The sequence below is a fragment of the Mastigoproctus giganteus genome, chromosome 9 (genome assembly GCF_048544385.1).
Source record: "Mastigoproctus giganteus isolate SK-2022 chromosome 9, ASM4854438v1, whole genome shotgun sequence".
Lineage (NCBI taxonomy): Eukaryota > Metazoa > Arthropoda > Arachnida > Uropygi > Thelyphonidae > Mastigoproctus > Mastigoproctus giganteus.
Window position 1 is genome coordinate 74,331,290 of NC_143583.1, and position 19,157 is coordinate 74,350,446.

Genomic DNA, 19,157 nt, shown 5'->3' on the forward strand with positions numbered 1-19,157 from the left:
GTACACAAACATGATGCATATACATACAAAAATGTTATAAATTCCTTTAAGACCAAATTAAGAATATTTTACAACTAATATACTCAATTTATTTTACAAATCAGCAATAAAAATGCATATTTTCAGAACTAAACACCAAATAAATGACTAACAGTCAATAACTATTCAAAATATATATAGCTATTACACAGAGCCTGTACAAAAACATTCAGTTCTGGAACATGATTCAACATAAGATAATCTGTATACTATATTTCTTCCTTATACTGTTCACTTGACAGAACAATTTAAAGCACAAGATGTGCAACAGATTTAATAGTAATTCAAATTACTATTAAGTAGCTATTCTTACAGAGATTACTTCTTTGTGACTCCATTTGAAGTTCTCTGTGAGCTGACAGCCATGATTGCAGCAGCACCATTTTGTTTTCTACTTAAACAATTCTCTTACAAAAAAAAATAAAAGTAAAAATCTTATAATTATTTTTTTCATTTTTTGTAAATGTATTCCTAACAACTTAAGGATTTAAAGAATATTACACTTTCTCTTTGGCTTAGGTTTGGAAGGCTTAATTGGTGGTCTTTCAGCTGCTTGAAACTTTCTAAAAATAAATAAATAAAAATTTAAGAATCTGTTTATTAGATAAGATTAAATAATAACCAAACATTTAATGACATTTTTTTAAAAAATATACTGCATTTTCACAAATATCAGGCAACTTAGACTACAAGATCAACCCTCAAGAATTTCCCAAAATACAAGAAAAATGCTGAAAAACTAAATGCAACCTTCAAGCATATTTCCATACTTTAGTAATTAAAAATAAAATGCACATTATATAATTTTTATTTGGGTATTAATTTGAATAAAGATTCAAATTGCAAACAATACAAATTATAAACAGTTCTGTTGAATAAAAGTTCAGAGAGACCATTTATACTTATTTATTACTACTAAAGAAGCATCTGCTCCACCACCTTTCACTTATAGGATGTTAATTGCTCCATGCTGTTTGATCTGCAGTATTTCTCGAAATTAGTAAAGTCCCAGTCTGCTGTCTAATCTACAGTTTTGATCCAAACAATACTTAAAACAGAAAGTGGACACCTTTCAGATAACAGCTATCCTCCACAGAAATGATATTAGGCAACTAAAAATCTTTTCTCAAAATAATCAGCACCAAGTTAACAAAATGCAGTAAATACTTTTGGCTCATTTGCACTTAAATAAAACAATTTAAAAAAAACCCCATTAAATGCCAATTCCTAAACTATCTCAAAACCTTCCATCTGATCAATGATCACCAATATGGATTCCATCAGTGTTGATCCACTAGTGATACACTGGCTTATGTTAGTTTTTTGACAGTTATGTTATTTTTTTTACCTTTGGACAAATTCAAAGGTAAAAACTTTGATGAAACAATTGCTCAAGCAATTGCACTTGACATTTTTAAGGCTTTTGATTATATTTAGCATAAAGGTCTTCTAAGCAAGCTCCTCTCTTATGGATTGCCAACTGCCTAACCACTCGTTGCAGGCAATGGTAGGTGGCATCGCCTCCAGTGAGCAGGTGATGCCATCTATCTTCTAATTTCTCTTAATGCTGGTGTTCCCCAGGTTTTAGCTCTTTTTCTCTATTGTATATTAATGACTTTCCACTGAAAGAATATCCACTACCAATTCTTTAAAAGCATCCCCAGATAATCTCTAATGGGGCAAAGAAAACTCAGTTAACTCCAAATGCTTCTCAAATTCAATCATGTCTTATTTCTCACAAAAAAAGAAGGGTATACTGCTTGTGTGCTTATCTTTAATGACAGGAATTTCTAGAAAAGGTCACATATCTCTAGTAGGGATCAAACTTTTAGCCTGTGAGTCACTGATTGCTGGAAAAGGTTTCTTTCACAGATAGTTGAGGCCAACAGTTTGAACAAATTCAAAGGTCAACCCTACGTGAGGAGGGAAACAAATAATTTTTATTTTCTTATCTCCTTTTTTTTTTTTTTGGTCACTGCAGCAAAAGCCTTTGGCTTCCTTACACTATATGGATATTATTATAAGTACATCAAAAACTTCCAAATAAAAAAGTGTGTGTGTACCCTGTAAGCACAAAAGATGTTTTACGTAAAAACATCTTTCAAGAAAATCAGAACTGTTTTAAAATCGGATTGAAATTATGAACAATGTAACATTTTATGCTCACACCCGCTACTTACTCTACTGAATCAACGTTAGTGACTGAGTTAGCATCATTTAGGAAGTAGCCAGCATGAGCATAAGCTCACACCTGCTACTTCCTAAGTGATGTATATGTTCATTCAACTTACACCATTAATCGGTTTTACTTCAGTCCAAAATAGCGATGTAACGTTTTATGCTCATACCGCTACTTACTCTACTGAATCAATGTTAGTGACTGCTTAGCATCATTAGACGTAATTAGTGTTTTGCATTTTCGCCAATGGGCCGAAAACTGACTGTCAGGGCAAAATTTAGTAGGTGCCGTTGGCACCTACTAAATTTCAGCCAAAGATATTTTCACATCAAGAATCAACATTAGTGACTGCACTGGCATCATTTAGGAAGTGACGTAATTTGCATCATTTTCGTGACAAATTGGTTTTACTTCAGTCTGAAATTTAGTATGTGCCAGCAAAGATGTTTTCACATCAAAAACAATAAATTTTCCCCCCTCTCAGCATTACGTTTTCTTCTGAACAGTGCTAATGACTATGTGCAAAACTCAAATCTAGCATACCATGGAATACTATTCCCACATCTGGGATAGCATCCCCAAATGCTTTTTTTTTTTTTTTTTTTTTTGTTGTTTTTTTTAGGAGCATTAGCAACTAAGGCCATATTGCTCTGGGATATGCGGTGGTCATTCCCTGACCTTTCCGCACCCTCCGTATTTGGTGGTGAACGGGCATCCCCAAATGTTTTCTCTCAAAATTCTAGGCTCTATTCAAGAGAGCAGACAGATTAATTAACAAACCATCTCTAAAAAATTATCTTCATTCTCTATCACAAAACATTTAGTTTCTGCTGCAACCCTTTCTGTAGGCACTGTTCTTTTGAAGCACAAGGGACTTAAATTTTCAGGTTTTGTAATAACGAGGCCCAGCAAAAATATCAAACCTTGACCATCTTCAATAGTACATACATGTTCATATTAGCTTAAGCTCTGGCTAACAATAATTAAGAATTATTATTTATAGTTTATAATTTCTTTTATTTATAAGTCATGAGAAAAGAAACAACATAATTGAAATGAAAATATACAATTAGTATCACAGACTAGTAAAAGCAGAATCACTGTATTAATATTAAAGGTAAGAGGAAAACCAAAAACTAATAAATTTTATTAATTTAAAGAAAGAATTCAATTACATTTGTTTGGTTTATGTCTTACATGTATTTAAGTAATAAGAAACTGTACAGGGAAATAGAGTGGGCCAGTAAATCAGAGAGTCTTATAATGGGAGATTTTAATTTCCCAGATATTGACTGGAATTTGGGGGCTGGTCACTCACACACTAGCAAGGCTTTTGTGGATTTATGGGATGATTGTTTTCTACATCAGCATGTTCGGGAGGCAACTAGAGGGAGGAATACTCTTGATTTGATTATCAGCAGTGATTCTTCATGCATTAAGAATCTGCAGATAAATGAACCACTAGGTGGCAGTGATCACAGTGTGCTGAAGTCGGATTTACTCAAAGAGGTAACTACCATTAGGGGTAAAGGGAAGGGTTATTGCTTTCGTAAAGGTGACTACGATGGACTGAGACAGTACTTAAATTCTATACAGTGGGACCAACTGATGATGTTACCAACAGCAAATGCAAAATGGGAAGCATTCAAAGAACTTATCTTGGAAGCTACTAGGCTTTACATACCAACTAAGAAATATTGTTCAAGGTTTAGGCCTAAATGGATGACAGATGAACTGATGAGGCATATGGCAGAGAAGAAACATGCATGGGATACATACAAATTAACACATGACACAGAAGCCTATGATAGATACAAGTTGATCTGTAACCAAGTTACAAAGGAGGTTAGGCAGGCGAAGGCAGATTACGAGAAATCTTTGGCAAGGGATGCAAAGAAAAACAGCAAAGAGTTCTTTACTTATGTAAACTCTAGAAGGAAGGGGATGAATCAGATTGGTCCACTTGATATCGATGGGTCAACTGTTGAGGATCCTGCTCAGGTAGCTAACAAACTAAATGAATATTTTGCATCGACATTCACACATGAGGAGTTATTTAGCGAGGGGAAAGCCAGAGGTGTATTCAACTCTAGCAGTAAGCTAGAGAATCTTGTAATAACTGAGAGTAAAGTGGAGGAGAAATTGTTGAAGATAAACACAAGAAAGGCACCCGGGGTGGATGGGATCTATCCAGTTATATTAAAGGAGGCAGCAAAGGAAGTAAGCAAACCCTTAGCCATAATTATGAGAGCTTCCTTGGACTCAGGGGAGGTACCCACAGACTGGAGATGTGCAAATGTGACCCCAATTCACAAAGGAGGATCAAAGGCTGACACAAATAATTATAGACCTGTGAGTTTGACTTCTGTTCCAGGGAAATTAATGGAGGCACTAGTTAAAGAAGCACTGCAGGATCATTTAGACAAGACTTCAGCTATAGCTCGGACACAGCATGGTTTTGTTAAGGGGAAGTCTTGCCTGACCAATTTGATTGGATACTATGATGCAGTCACAAAGGAACTGGATGCAGGGAATAACTTTGATATCATATACTTGGATCTTAGAAAGGCTTTTGATACTGTTGCACATGGAAAACTGCTGCACAAATTGGAGCAGTGTGACATTGGAGGCAAATTGCTGCTGTGGATAAAGGGGTGGCTGAAAGGGAGAAGACAGAGAGTGGTAATCAATGGACACTGCTCGTCGTGGACTAATGTTATTAGTCGAGTCCCTCAGGGCTCAGTGTTGGGTCCATTATTGTTTTCTGTATTCATAAATGATATTGATGAGGGTATATCAAGCTTAATGTCGAAGTTTGCAGACGATACAAAGGTAGGCAGGGTTGTCAAGGACACTACTGACACTATGCTGCTGCAACAGGATCTGGAAAGGTTGAGCAGATGGGCTGAGAGGTGGCAAATGAAGTTTAACATTGACAAATGTAAAGTACTACACATGGGAAACAGCAACCCCAGAGCTACGTATCAACTCTGTGGTACTACACTGACAGTGGTAGAGAATGAAAGGGACCTGGGTGTGGTTGTGCAGGCAGATATGAAGTTCTCTGAGCAGTGCAGACGGGCTGCAAGAGTAGCTCATGGTGTATTGTCAATGATATATAGGAATTTTTCTAGCAGGGATAAGGAGGTGATTATTCCCTTGTATAAGGCAATGGTCAGGCCACACCTAGAGTACTGTATACAGGTCTGGAGGCCTCATTTCAAGAAGGATGTAGAGCTGCTGGAACGAGTACAGAGAAGGGCAACAAGATTAGTGAATGGAACAAAGGGGTGCTCTTACGAAGAAAGGCTTAAGTTTTGCAAATTACAGTGTCTGGAGACTAGGCACCAGCGAGGTGATCTGATAGAGGTGTATAAAGCCTTGAATGGTTTGAGCATGCTCAATGCTGATGGGATTCTTCCTCTCGCTCAGAATAATCACCTGAGAGGGCATAAATTCAAATTGAGGAAAGACAGATGTAGGTTAGACTTGCAGAAATTTGCCTTTAGCCAGCGGGTGGTTCGTTGGTGGAACAGACTTCCAGTCCTTGTTGTGGAAGTTGATAGCCTAAATAAGTTTAAGGCTCAGCTGGACAGGTATTTTGAACGAACAGAGGGGTGAAGTGGAAGTGGTTTTTTTTTTTTTTTTGGCTGATGCTGCATAAGCTTGCTTTCTTGCATCAAATGCTTCTACTAATGCTAATGCTAAAAGTACAGCACAGACAATTTAACTGTAATCACTAATAACAAAAACTTCATTTTGCTTGATGGTCAGGAGCAATTCTAATGTTAGTATTGCTAGAGTAATAACATCATCATTATCATCCTCCCTGATCTCCAATTCTCCAACAAAATCCAAATGTTCCTTCAGAGTTCCATCTATTCCACATTCCATCTTATCACATTCACTTGCAGGACTATTTTCAATATTTTCACCAAAGCTGTTGATGAAATACAAAACCATTATTATTTATTATTTATTTTTTTGTTAGTTATTGGCGCATCGGCTTCTGTGGCCATAATGCACCTCCCAACGTTTTTGCATTTTACTCTAATCCAAGCCCAAGGCAGGGTTCGAACCTGCGACCTTTAGGTTGCCAGGCAGGCACTTTACCCACCTGGCTAGCCCAGTCAGCTACAAAACCATTATCTGCAAAGAATAGCATTATGAAAGCATCCACTTTGGCTGAAATACTGTTCTCCCCCTCTATGTTGAATATCAAGAACCTTATCAGGAAGGCTTTATAAGCTCTCTGGAGGTTATAAATAGTTTCTTGATAGTTTGTTCAAGAAACTAGTAGTACTGGAAAAAAAATTCTTCCGTTTTAGTCTCAATAGAATGCATTGGCAAAATGTTCCCATTTTCTGAAGCCATTCTTCTATCTACTCATAATAATAAAGACTGAAAAATTTTGACTGCAAGCCACAGTCCTATTAATCTCTAATCACATGGAAGCTGGTTAACTACTTTAAAACATCTTGGATTGGAAAATTTTCCAATCACAAGTGGGTTTAGTTTTGTACTACCATCTGTCCTGCAGCATAACAGAATAATAATGCTTTCTTCCCTTAATTTTCTACTATTGCAGGACTCCATGTAAGCATATGTTTTGTAAGTGTATTTGTGGATGGGGAAGAATAAATTAAACTTTAATCAAGACTGTATCAAGCTTTGCATTAACCATACAAAATAATTTATTTCTCATGGGGGAAAAAAAAAAAAAAACAGACTTCATAACATATATTAACCAAATTTCGTAATAAACGAATATGTTATACTATAAAATCCCATTACACTGAAATACTGTTTTAATGGAATTTTCAATATGATAAAAATATTTCTAGGTCTTGGCCAACTTCTTTTATTATTAATGCTTTGTCAGTATTGTCTGAACAAAATTGAGCACACTGAACTATTTTCAAAGCCCATTATGCCTAAAACGTACTGGTTTAAAAAGAAAGGAACCTTTTCAAAAAAATTATGACTGTCATTGTATAAGCCCATGTTGTAAATACAGCTATGGGAGCATTTTCTTGAAGCAAAATATGAAGTTTTAAAAAATGTAGCAGAAAAATTTCATATTACACCTAATTATCTATTACGTTTCCCATATTTCTGAATGTGGGAAATGTAAATGTAAAGTTGAATTCTCATTAATACTGAGAAAAAAAGTTTTCACTATTAAAAACAAAATTTATACATTAATATGTGAAAAGTAACAGCACATCATTACATGTACTGTAACTGCTTTTCTGAATGTGTATTTCTTATAAATATAATATTCTTTCAAATTGACATGGTCTGAATAAAATATTTTTATTTTGTATACAAATTTCATCTTATTTATTCCTAATTTTATAGTCACTATTTAAGAAAAATAAATCAGAAATTACTACTTCTACAAAAGTGCAGCAGAATTTATTTGAACAAATACTGTTTTCTTTGAAATAATTTTCAGCACAACAAAATGATTTTTGCACCCCCACAAATTTCATTTTAACAGAATTTTTCTGTATAGAAAACCTTATTTAGCACAGGAATGATATGTGTTTTGTATAAATGAGAATTTTATATAAAAAGTGTTTGCATTACCAAGATTCTACTCTATTACCTTTATTAACAGCATTACCTTCTTCAACTTCTGCCATTCCCTTGTTTACATGAGCTACTCCTCTCATTGATCAGAAAGTCCAGGAAACAAAGAGAAGTGAGATGGCATCATGAAAAGGCAACTGACCCCTGATTGGTCAATTAGAGAAAGAGTAACCCTAACTCTAAAAATTCTCTTGTAATTAAAATAGATACTGATTTTAATCCTTTAGTTGAAAAAAGGTTTTTTAAATATTTTTATAATTTTATATTATGTTGCAGAATAGATGCATCCATAATGTATCTGTATCCCATCCCATATTTGTATTTATTGTCCTATCATTAGATTTTCCATTAAATAATTAATTTAAAGATACATAGTTTAACTTTTTGGTTATTTTAGAATATTTTTAAATTAAAAGCATAGGAGCATTCATAAGTGTATTTAATTACCACAAATTATGCTAGTATTTTTCTTTTCCACATGTTTGCAACATTTGGCAATTCGAGTTCCAAATAACCTCGGTCTCACCAACAAATCTTCTCTTAGAGGAACTGCATCACTTTGTATGCACATTGTTTCTATTCTAGACCATCAGTAACTTGAATTAGAGGAGTTTGCATCACACACATTTATTTTCTTTGAAAATGAATTTTTAATGATATTAATTAGGTATATATATATATATTTTAGAGCTAACTGAACAGTTATGGCAAACTATTCTCAGGTGTTTATTACAGTTATATTTGTTAATGAAAATAAGAAATTAATTTCTGATTTTAGTTTTGTAGTTTGCTTTTTTCTGTGGAATGAAAAAAATGGAGAAAAACTGTGTTATTGGAAAAAGATGGAGAAAAACTGTGTTATTGGAAAAAGATGGGGAAAAATTAGGTTATGACGATGAGATGAAGAGGGAACTTAATATAGATCAAAAGACAGATTTTCTGTTGTAAACCCACTGAGTTGGCAGCTATGTACAAGGCTGTGAGAGGGGGTAGTAAGATGAAGGCAAAATTTTTAGTACCTGGTTGAATAATCTCACACTCAGCACTGCTAAGAGGAATTATTAAAATGCTAAAGATGACTTAACATACTATGAAAATGTCACTTGACTTAAGTAATTTATTATATTTCAAGCTTCCTTGCACACTTGTCAGTTCCTTAATGAAGGACCACAGTACATTAATTCTTTCTTTCTTCTTTCAAAATAACTTATGGCAGGTTCTCCAAGCTAAAACTGACAGTTGTATTTTAGACAATTGGTAACAGACCATAGTGCTCCATCACCTATTATGTCTGTACAAGTGTGTGTGGGGGGGGGTGTACGCACGCAAGAAATTTTCCATCACACACATTTATTTTCTTTGAAAATAAATGTGTGTGATGGAAAATGTGTATGTGTGTGATATGTATGCACACAAGAGATTTTCCAAAAGAATAATAGGTTTGATGTTTTTTTAAAGTCCAGACTCTTTCACCGATAACATATGCATTTTGTATTAAAATACAGCCAAAGGATTGTTTAGCAATAAAAGTATGCTTTCAAACATTAGCTGAAAAAAACTGAATTATTCCAGCCTTTCAAACCTGGAAACTCTACTCTCCCTGCCTGAGATCAACTTATTACAGCCTTGACTGAAAAAGACTAGAAATTCCTCCAGTTGTCGACAGAATTCTAACCTAAACCTCTCCAAATGAGTGACAAGTGGCAAAACCACTATATTTCTTCATGTAATTCTTTATCTTCAATGATATCAAGAAGTACCAGAAACTTGTCCACAAAACGTTTGAAATTTGAAAATGATATACTGCCAAATTGATGAAATTTGTGCTACCATGGCTTTTATAAAATCATCAGTTTTCAATGGGAACTTGTGCATCACATAATTATCTTAAGCAATAAAATACTTCCACAAATAACAAAATCTTCTCTTGTTTTAGACTCTCCATGAACTTGGTAGTAGAAATGCCTACAATTAAGACAATCTTTTTTTTTAATGTTTAGTTTGTTAAATCTATTTCCAAAATGTAGGTGGAAGATTTAAAAACTGTTGATATTAGAAGTTTGCACACCACATATTCTTCAACACATCTAGGAGTGATGACCATAGATGAGTGATACATTGGAATTACCATTTAAATGAAACAATAAAATTGCTTTATTACAGCCAGAATAAGGAAAATAAATACTTTCCACATGAGTAAGGTAAAAATGCCTAGCAGTATCAGCTTGCTCAGCCTGTTTAGGATTACTCATAACAGAAGTTTTGCAATTAGGATATTCATTTTCTTTGGAAGTTCATTAATTTGTCTTCTTTCAAAACTTGTTTTAGATCATTTTATAACTGTATTTGAACATTAGTCAGTGCAACTCACTAGTGATCATTGTAATTTTTAATTTGGTAACTCTGAGGGGTGCTCATACTATAATTATACTTAGCATACTGCACGAATCTTTACTTAGCTGTTTTCACTACTTCTTTAAATACACTTATCAGAGATTTCCCCTCTTCCACCTATCTAGTTAACATATTTCCACAACAGCTAACATGTACTAACATGCTTCAAAATCTTTTTTTTTTTTTTTTTTTACTTCAGTGGTATGCATTAATTGCAGCTGTTTACATCTACCTTTCCTTTTAGTACTTCTACACAGTAGAAAAATTTTCAATATTCATCCACTTTCACAGGAAGGCATGCAGTCCTCTTTTCATCACTACAATTAATGAGATGAAAAGGATGGCCTATTACAACCCAGTGCTCGATCTCCCCTTACTCCAGTTTTTACAGCTACCATAACAGGAATGTTATGGTAGCTGTAATATCAACAATACAGTTTTTTTAATAGTAATCCCAAATTCGCTCAAGCTATTCAGAAGATGTCCAATGTTTTACCCCACAGAGTCACCTTCCAATGCTTTGATTATTGCCATTTGCAAAAACTGAAAATAGCACATTTTTCAAAGTTATCACTACCTCTTCTTTTACCTCTTCTGTGCAATTTCACTATCAATACCTGCTTTTTGGGCACCTCTGTAGCCAGGTGGCCAGGAGTGGCAGTGAGTAGCACACACTTCTTGATTAGACCGGGATTCGAGCCCGTGCCCACCAAATACGGAGGATGCGGAAAGGTCAGGGAATGACCACCGCATATCCCCGGAGCAATATGGCCTTAGTTGTTAATGCTCCTAAAAACCAAATAACAACAACCTGCTTTTTGTTCTTCCAGAACTGTAATTTTTTTGCCATTTCACATTGAGAAACATTTCTGAACAACATGTCTGCATGATTAGCAAAATTCAGTGAAGATTATGTTCTGTGATAAATGATATGATGCAAATGTCTGATTATATTGCATTTCTTCCCACCTGCTTACAAAAATCATACCTACATAAAGTACCCAAAGCAAATGTGTTACTTTTTCCAAATTTTACAATATATGGAAAAGCTTGTGTATATCTCTTCTAAACCTAGCCAATTCTTTAATGAAAATAAGAAATTCACAGAATTTTTTTATTTTTGTTAAATTCTGAATATAATATAATTTTACCAATGTTTTTGCAAAAAAAGACAGGAAAATGACATTTACTATGGTGGGACAGAGAACAGGGGCTAAAAACAAGGTGGATTCTCTCGTAAATCTGGAGAGTTGGCAGCTATGATAATTAAGTCATATCACTTTATAGTTCATCACATCAGACAATATCCTTTGTAAACAACTTGCATGCAACAAAGAATTCTGTCTAGAGTTATTTCTGTAACTATACTTAGCATACCACAATGATTTGGATAAATTCATCATGTATACTGTTTTACAAAGTAAACATGCTGCACATAACCTGTTCTACATGCTACATTGCCAATGTAGTCCAAACCAAGGCTTCCTGTCCAATATTCTGTTTTATTTGAGCAAACTTGACAATGAATATTTCATGTCTTTACCTCACTAAGCGTACTAAGTCATGGAAAGCAGCATCTACATTTTGTCTCAGCTTTGCACTACATTCTAAGTAGGGTATTTTCAACTGCTGTGTTAACTGTTGAGCTTCTGTTGCTGATACCTATGAAAAAAAGGTAAAATTAAAATGAAACTTTTGCATATTATTCACTGACTAATTTATATACAAAATCAAATTTTTGGATATATATTTTGAATTGGAACATTCTTTTGTTTTCAAGTGACACTTGCTTTTTTTACCATCACTGGTGCATATCACATATAAATCTATACTTCATTCTATCAGTATTATCATACAATATAGTAACATTTCTCAACCTGTTGCTTGAAAAGGAGTTAATAATGATTCCTTTTATAGTGAACTAAAATCTGTGCTTATTCTGCAACCCTCAATGCACATAGAAGGTTAGGTCCCTTTTTGCTTGAGACTGTTTTGTGTTTTTAATTTATTTAGTATATGAAATTGCCTGCGTAGGGAATCTTGAAAAGATTCCCTATGCAGGCAATTCATAGGGAATCTTTTCAAGATTCCCTACAGTGATCATAACTTAGGATTAATATTGTGCAGTCCTGTAAGCATAGTTGTCAACTTTTGACTTTCAGAAAGCATGAGACTTACTTTTTATCTGAAAAATGCAAAACAGATTTTATTTTTTATTTTTAATTCAGACCTTAGATATGAAATTAAATTTTAGTAACCAAATTAAGCTTTTAAAACTAGGATTTTTCTATCTCTTCTGATTATTTGTAAGATACCACCAACTGATTATGACTGTTTCAAGGATTCATTAGGGCAAGTTTTTAACAATGGCTCTGCTATCAAGACCTGGCTGTCAAGAGCAGTGCTAAAATTTCACCTGAAAGAGATATGAATTTTTCTTATTTTTACTTGGCTGAATATCCCAATGAGGAATTATTAAAATGCCAACCTGTAGAACAATTTGTTGGAGATTACAAAGCTTGCTGGGGTACTAATGTGACAAACAAATACAATGGCTATGTTACTTAAGATTACTAAGAGCAGGAACAAGTGCATATATACTTGCATGATGTTATGATTTGTAAAATTTTGTAAACAAATTTGATTAATTTGAAGTGCTGGTTAGATCAACAAATGAAGACACTGTAAGGTTATCGGAGAGATGGTGCTAATCAGATATAATGGATGAAAAATTTAAATACAGTGAGTAAAATATGTAATTATTTTATTTCATTTATTGTTATTAGGCAGTCCCTGCAAAAGTTTGGCAATACTGCTATCTAATATACAGATAATTTACAAAACTCTAATATACTCCCTTCCTTGTTTTTGGCCACATTTTGAGTGTCATACAGGTTTAGTGAGGTAAACAAAGGGTGCTCTTACCAAGAAAGGCTTCATTTCTACAAATGATAGGTACCTACAAGGATATCTAAGAGAAAATAGGCCTATGTTCCCAGGATTCATATTTAATGTAAACAATGTAGTGTCACTGGAAAGAAACGGATTAAATAAAACATGTTGAAATTAAAACACTGTTTAATAAACTGAAATAAGTAAAATAGGAATAAAATAAAAGTAATAAACATAATAGCTTTTGGACGGAGGACGTTCTTCTTCAGTTGTGACTGTTATTGCAAAAGTACAGAATGTTTGTGGTCATTCCCTGGGAGTCGGGCGACTGACTTTTGAGTCACCCTTCATTCAATTCACCATTGAACTGGAGTCATAGTCAACACCCTTCCTTTCTTGGATACCCTTGTTTGGCATGAGGGTACATGTTTAGAGACATCAGTCTATCGCAAGCCAATGTGTGTTGGCCAATTCACCGACTACTGGTCAGCACATGCACGCAGCCATCTTCTCGGCACAGCATGAGCCCTACTAACCTGCGCCTGGACCCACTCCAGTTCTGTGGATGAGATGCGCACTGAGATTGTTAAGGTGAAGGCAGATTTGGCAAACTGCGGCTACCCTACCAGTGCCCTAGATATGTGTGAACTACAGGCCCGTGACCGCATTGCCAACCACAGGATCACATGCAGTGATGACCCCATCTCGACCGCCTTTATCCAATACTACCCAAACCTGTCAACTTTCTAGGGTCTTACAGGCTCACAGGATAAAGTGCTTGCAACTTCCAGACAGAAGATTGCAGTCCCTCGTTTTGAGGGTTAAGACACCGATTCCCCCTTCCCTGCAAAGTTGCTTAGTGTACCATATTTCCTGCCATGACTGCACTGGCTGCTAAGTTGGGGAAACTAGCAGAAGACTCAATAACTGGGTCTCTGAGCATGAGAAAGCTATCTGTTCGGTGGACGTGGAGCACTCAGAGATTGCTGGGCACTTCTGGTCTACCTAGCACGACATCAAGAATATTGACCGATCCCGCCGCTACCATCGCTGTGTCTGGTTGGAATCGCTCCACATCTCGTGTTGTAGCGATTCCTTTAACCAGAACAGAGGAGGTCACATCCATCCCATCACTGAGACAACCATCCTCCTAGCTGAAAAACGGTGCTCACAGCATACAACTGCAAGCCTCCACTTCCAACAAGCTAATTGCTGTCTACACCTGTAGCATGCAGTTTTCACCTCGCATGACCACCACGGCATGTACATGACATTCTGTATTTTTGCTATAACAGTCAAAACTGAAGAACGACGTCTCCTGTCCGAAAGCTATTGTGTTTATTACTTTTATTTTGTTCCTATCTTACTTGTTTTAGTTTATTAAACAGAATTTTAACTTCAACCTGTTTTATTTAATCTGTTTCTTCCCAGTGACACAACATTGTTTACATTAAATACAAGGATATCTGACGGAGATGTTTAAGGCTTTGGATCGAGTAAGCTAAATGTTGATGGTATCCATATTGTTGTTCAGACAACACACTTAAGGTGCCTAAATTTAATCTGAAGAAGAATGGTTGCAGGATGGATATATGAAAAGTTCCTGTGAAAAATTTAACAAGCTATACATTCAGAAACAGTTTTACGTTGTGATCAAAACGTTCATGGACCAACAGTATCTTGAATTTGTCTTAGTGAGTTGTGACTAAATGACCCATCTAGACAATAATCCATGAATCACCTGTTTATCCAGAGTTGGTCAGAATCGGTGAAAGTTGAATATAAGGTATTTTAGGTTTTTTGTCACATTTTAAAATGAGTGATTTTTACTGAGCAGAAATTTGCAAAAAATTTTCAAATTAGAAAAAAGCACAACAGAAACCTACAAATGTTAATAACAGCTTTCAGAGAAGATGCTGTGTGTCACTCAAAGACCTTTCAGTGGTTAGCAAAGTTTAATGAGGACCACTTGCCCACCAAAGATAATTCTTGCTCTGGCCACCCTTTAACTTAAAAAAAACAATGATTCAGTCAATCATGTTCATGATCTGATCTGCAGAAACTGATATTTAACTATCACCAAACTGCTAGAGAAATTGGTATTTCTTATGGGACATATCAATCAATTTTATCATAAGATTTGGTAATATGAAACATTTCAACAAAGTTTACCTTACATCCTCACTGACGATCACAGAAAAGAAAGTTATCGCATGTCAGAAAAAAAAAAAAAAAAAGAAAGAAAAAAAGAATCTTGATCAAATGTAATCATTGTGCTTATTGTATTTACTCAGGTCACAATGAATTTATCCCACATGGCCAAACAATGAACCATGAACACTACAAAACACTACAGTGATTAATATGTTTGGAGAAAATGGCTGGAAAAGAAGTCTTCAGGGATTTGGTGCTCACAATGTGACAATGCCCCCAAACACTCAGTAGGCTTTTTTCAAGAATTTCTGGTGAGGCACTCCATCATTGTGGTTGCTCAGCTTGTTTAAAGTCACCTTGAAAGATCATAGATTTGCAATGACTGAGGAAATTATTCAGAATGTGACAGAGGAAAGATTAACAATTGCAAATAAAATCTACAGGAAATGTTCCCAAAAGTTGCAGAAACACTGTAATCTGTGTATGTCCTACACAGTACATACACCTTCACAGTTCAGTCCCCAAAACTTTTTGATTCCACCTCATATTATGTTTTTGAATCAAAGCATTTACAGCATCATGAACCATCAGTGTAACACATTGGTAAATTGTGTGTATTCTGTCCTATCTATTTACCCATTCTCCTAGGAAACCAGAGTTTGTGGAAGAAGGAAAAAACATCAGTCAATATGTGAAAGAAAGCAAACAAATTCTTCCTGTCATGAGAGAATTAAAACCAGGCTTTTTTTTCACACAGAAATACAATATAAGCAGATAAAGATTATTATTAATTTTTGTAAATTAATACAATTGTTTTTAAGTTCAAGGTTTAGGCCTAAATGGTTTGTTTGTTTGTTATTTGGTTTTTAGGAGCATTAGCAACTAAGGCCATATTGCTCCGGGATATGCGGTGTTCATTCCCTGACCTTTCCGCATCCTCTGTATTTGGTGGTGACGGGCTCGAACCCCGGTCTAATCAAGAAGCATGTGCTACGCACTGCTGCTCCTTCCCACCTAGCTATGGAGGCACCTGGCCTAAATGGAAATCAGATGAACTAATGAGGCTCATGGCAGAAAAGAAAAATGTATGGATTACATATAAAGTATCAGGTGACACATAAGCCTATGGCAGATATAAACTAGTCTGTAATCAAGTCACAAAGGAGTTTAGGCAGGCGAAGGCAGATTATGAGAAATCCTTGGCAAAGGATGCAAAGAAAAACAGCAAAGAGTTTACTTATGTAAACTCTAGAAGGAAAGGGATAAATAAGATTGGACCACTTAACATAGATGGGTTTGACTATTGATGATCATGCTCATGTAGCTGATAAACTGAATGAGTATTTTGCATCTACATTCACACTTGAGGAGTTATTCAATGAGGGGAGTGCCAGAAGTTTATCAAACTCTAACAAGGAGCTAAGTGATTTTGTAATTACTGAGAGCAAAGTGGAGAAGAAATTGTTGAAGTTAAAAATAAAAAAAGGCACCTGGGGTGGATAGGATCTATCCAGTTATATTAAAGGAGGCAGCAAAGGAAGTAAGCAAACCCTTAGCCATAACTATGAGTGCTTCCTTGGACTCAGGGAAGGTCCCCATGGACTGGAGGTGTGCAAATGTATCACCATTCACAAAAGGGGTTCAAAAGGTGACACAAGTAACTATAGACCTGTCAGTTTAACTTGTGTTCCAGGAAAATAATGGAATTGCTGGTTAAAGAAGCATTGCAGGATCACCTAGACAAGACTACAGTAATAGTTAAGACACAGCATGGGTTTGTTAAAGGGAGGTCTTGTCTGACCAATTTGATTGGATACTATGATGTGGTCACAAAGGAACTGAATGCCAAAAAATAATTTTGATATCATATACTTGGATTTCAGGAAAGCTTTTGATACTGTTGCATATGGAAGAGTGATGTACAAATTGGAGAGATATGGCATTAAGGGTAAGTTGCTACAATGGATAAAGGGATGGTTGAGTGGGAGACGACAGAGACTGGTAATCAGTGGACACTGCTCTTCGTGGACAAATGTTATTAGTGGAGTTCCCCAGGGTTCGGTGTTAGGCCCATTGTTGTTTTGTATATTTATCAATGATATTGATGAAGGTACATCAGGTTTAAAGTCCAAGTTTGCAGATGATACAAAGGTTGGCAGGATTGTTAACAACAGTAAAGACAGTATGCTACTCCAACTGGATCTAAATAAGTTGGGCAAATGGGCTGAGAAGTGGCAAATGAAGTTTAACATTGACAAATGCAAAGTACTGCATATGGGTAGCAATAACCGAAGACAAATGTACCAACTGTGTGGTAATACACTCAGGGAAGTGGAAAGTGAAAAGGACCTGGGGGTAATTGTGCAGTCAAATATGAAGTTCACTGAGCAGTGCAGACGGGTTGCCAGGGCAGGTCATGGAGTCTTGTCAATGATATATAGGAATTTTGATAGCAGGGACAGGGAGGTGAGGGAGGTGATTATCCCGTTATACAAGGCAATGGTCAGGCCACACCTAGAGTACTGTGTACAGGTCTGGAGGCCTCATTTTAGGAAGGATGTAGAGTTGCTAGAACGAGTGCAAAGAAGGGCAACAAGATTGGTGAGGGGAACAAAGGGGTGCTCTTACCAAGAAAGGCTTAAGTTCTGCAAATTGCAGCGCCTGGAGAATAGGCACCTGTGAGGTGATCTGATTGAGGTGTATAAGCCCTTGAATGGCTTGAGCAAGCTGAATGCTGATGGGATTCTTCCTCTTGCTCAGATTAAGAACCTGAGGGGGCACAGATTCAAATTGAGGAAAGACAGTCGTAGAATAGATGTGCAGAAATTTGCCTTTATCCAGTGGGTAGTTGATTGGTGGAACAGACTGCCATCTTTTGTTGTGGAAGTTGATAGTCCAATGTGACTCATACCTATCCATCCAGTGTTTACATAATTAAAGAAGCTTTTGTTACTTTTCTTTGCATTCTTTGTCAGAAGCTTCTTGTAATCTGCTTTGGCTTGCCTAACCCGCTTTGTGACTTGACTGCTAACTAGTTTATACCTACTGTAGGTTTCTGTAACTCTTGATGATTTATAAACAACCAATGCAATTTTGTATTTTCTGCCACAAGTCTCATCAGGTTATCTGATGAGGTCTAATCAGGTCTAAACCTTGAGCAGTATTTCTTCTTAGTTGGCATTAGAATGCCTATTAGCTTCTACAAATAGTTCCCATTCATTATTTGCTGTTGGTAACACAGTCAGTTGGTAACACTGTATAGATTTTAAAAACTGTCTGAGACCACTGCAGTCACTGTTACGAAAGAAAAAGTCCTTCCCTTTGGCTCTGACAGTAGTTACATCATAAAGTATATCCTACATCAATAAACTGATGATCACTGCCACCTTGTTGTTCTTTTATCTGAAGATTCTTAATGTATAGAGAGTCACTGCTGATTACTAAATCAAGAGTATTGGTTTCTCTTGTCTCTCTAACATGCTGGTGCAGAAAACAGTCATCTAATAAATCCATAAAATTTTTAATATTGTGTGACTCTTTCACACAACAGTAACACTTTTAATGAGAAATTTTAACTTTCCAGTTAACATCTGGAAAGTTAAAATCTCCCAATAAAATACATTCTGATTTACTGGCCCACTCTATTTGTCTGTATAGTTGTTTGTTATACTATTCAGTTATTAGGCCTATAACACATTCCTACTTTTGTTTTCCCAATGTTAACAAGTCCAATGTTAAGTCACACCAAACTGACTTAACATTGTTACCAGTCAGCCATGCCAACTGGATGACTGCCTCCTTAGATTTTATATGCTTCTTAACTAACAGCACAGCACCCCCTCCTCCCCTGTCTGTCTATTCTGCACATGTATTCCCCATATTCAAATTCTGCATATCCTATGTC

The 19,157-nt window shown here is 35.7% G+C and overlaps 1 protein-coding gene across 1 annotated transcript in view; it reads right to left on the minus strand.

Moving 5' to 3' along the window:
- Nucleotides 1-321: 321 nt before the first annotated feature.
- Nucleotides 322-19,157, minus strand: part of Ras64B (ras-like protein 2) — a 127,754-nt gene continuing 108,918 nt past the window's right edge. The window contains exons 5-6 of the mRNA XM_090381411.1: nt 11,751-11,869; nt 322-602 (exon numbers count right to left, since the gene is read on the minus strand). Of these exons, the coding sequence (XP_090237537.1) occupies nt 527-602; nt 11,751-11,869 (195 nt within the window). The 3' untranslated portion in view covers nt 322-526. The remainder of the gene's footprint in view (nt 603-11,750; nt 11,870-19,157) is intronic.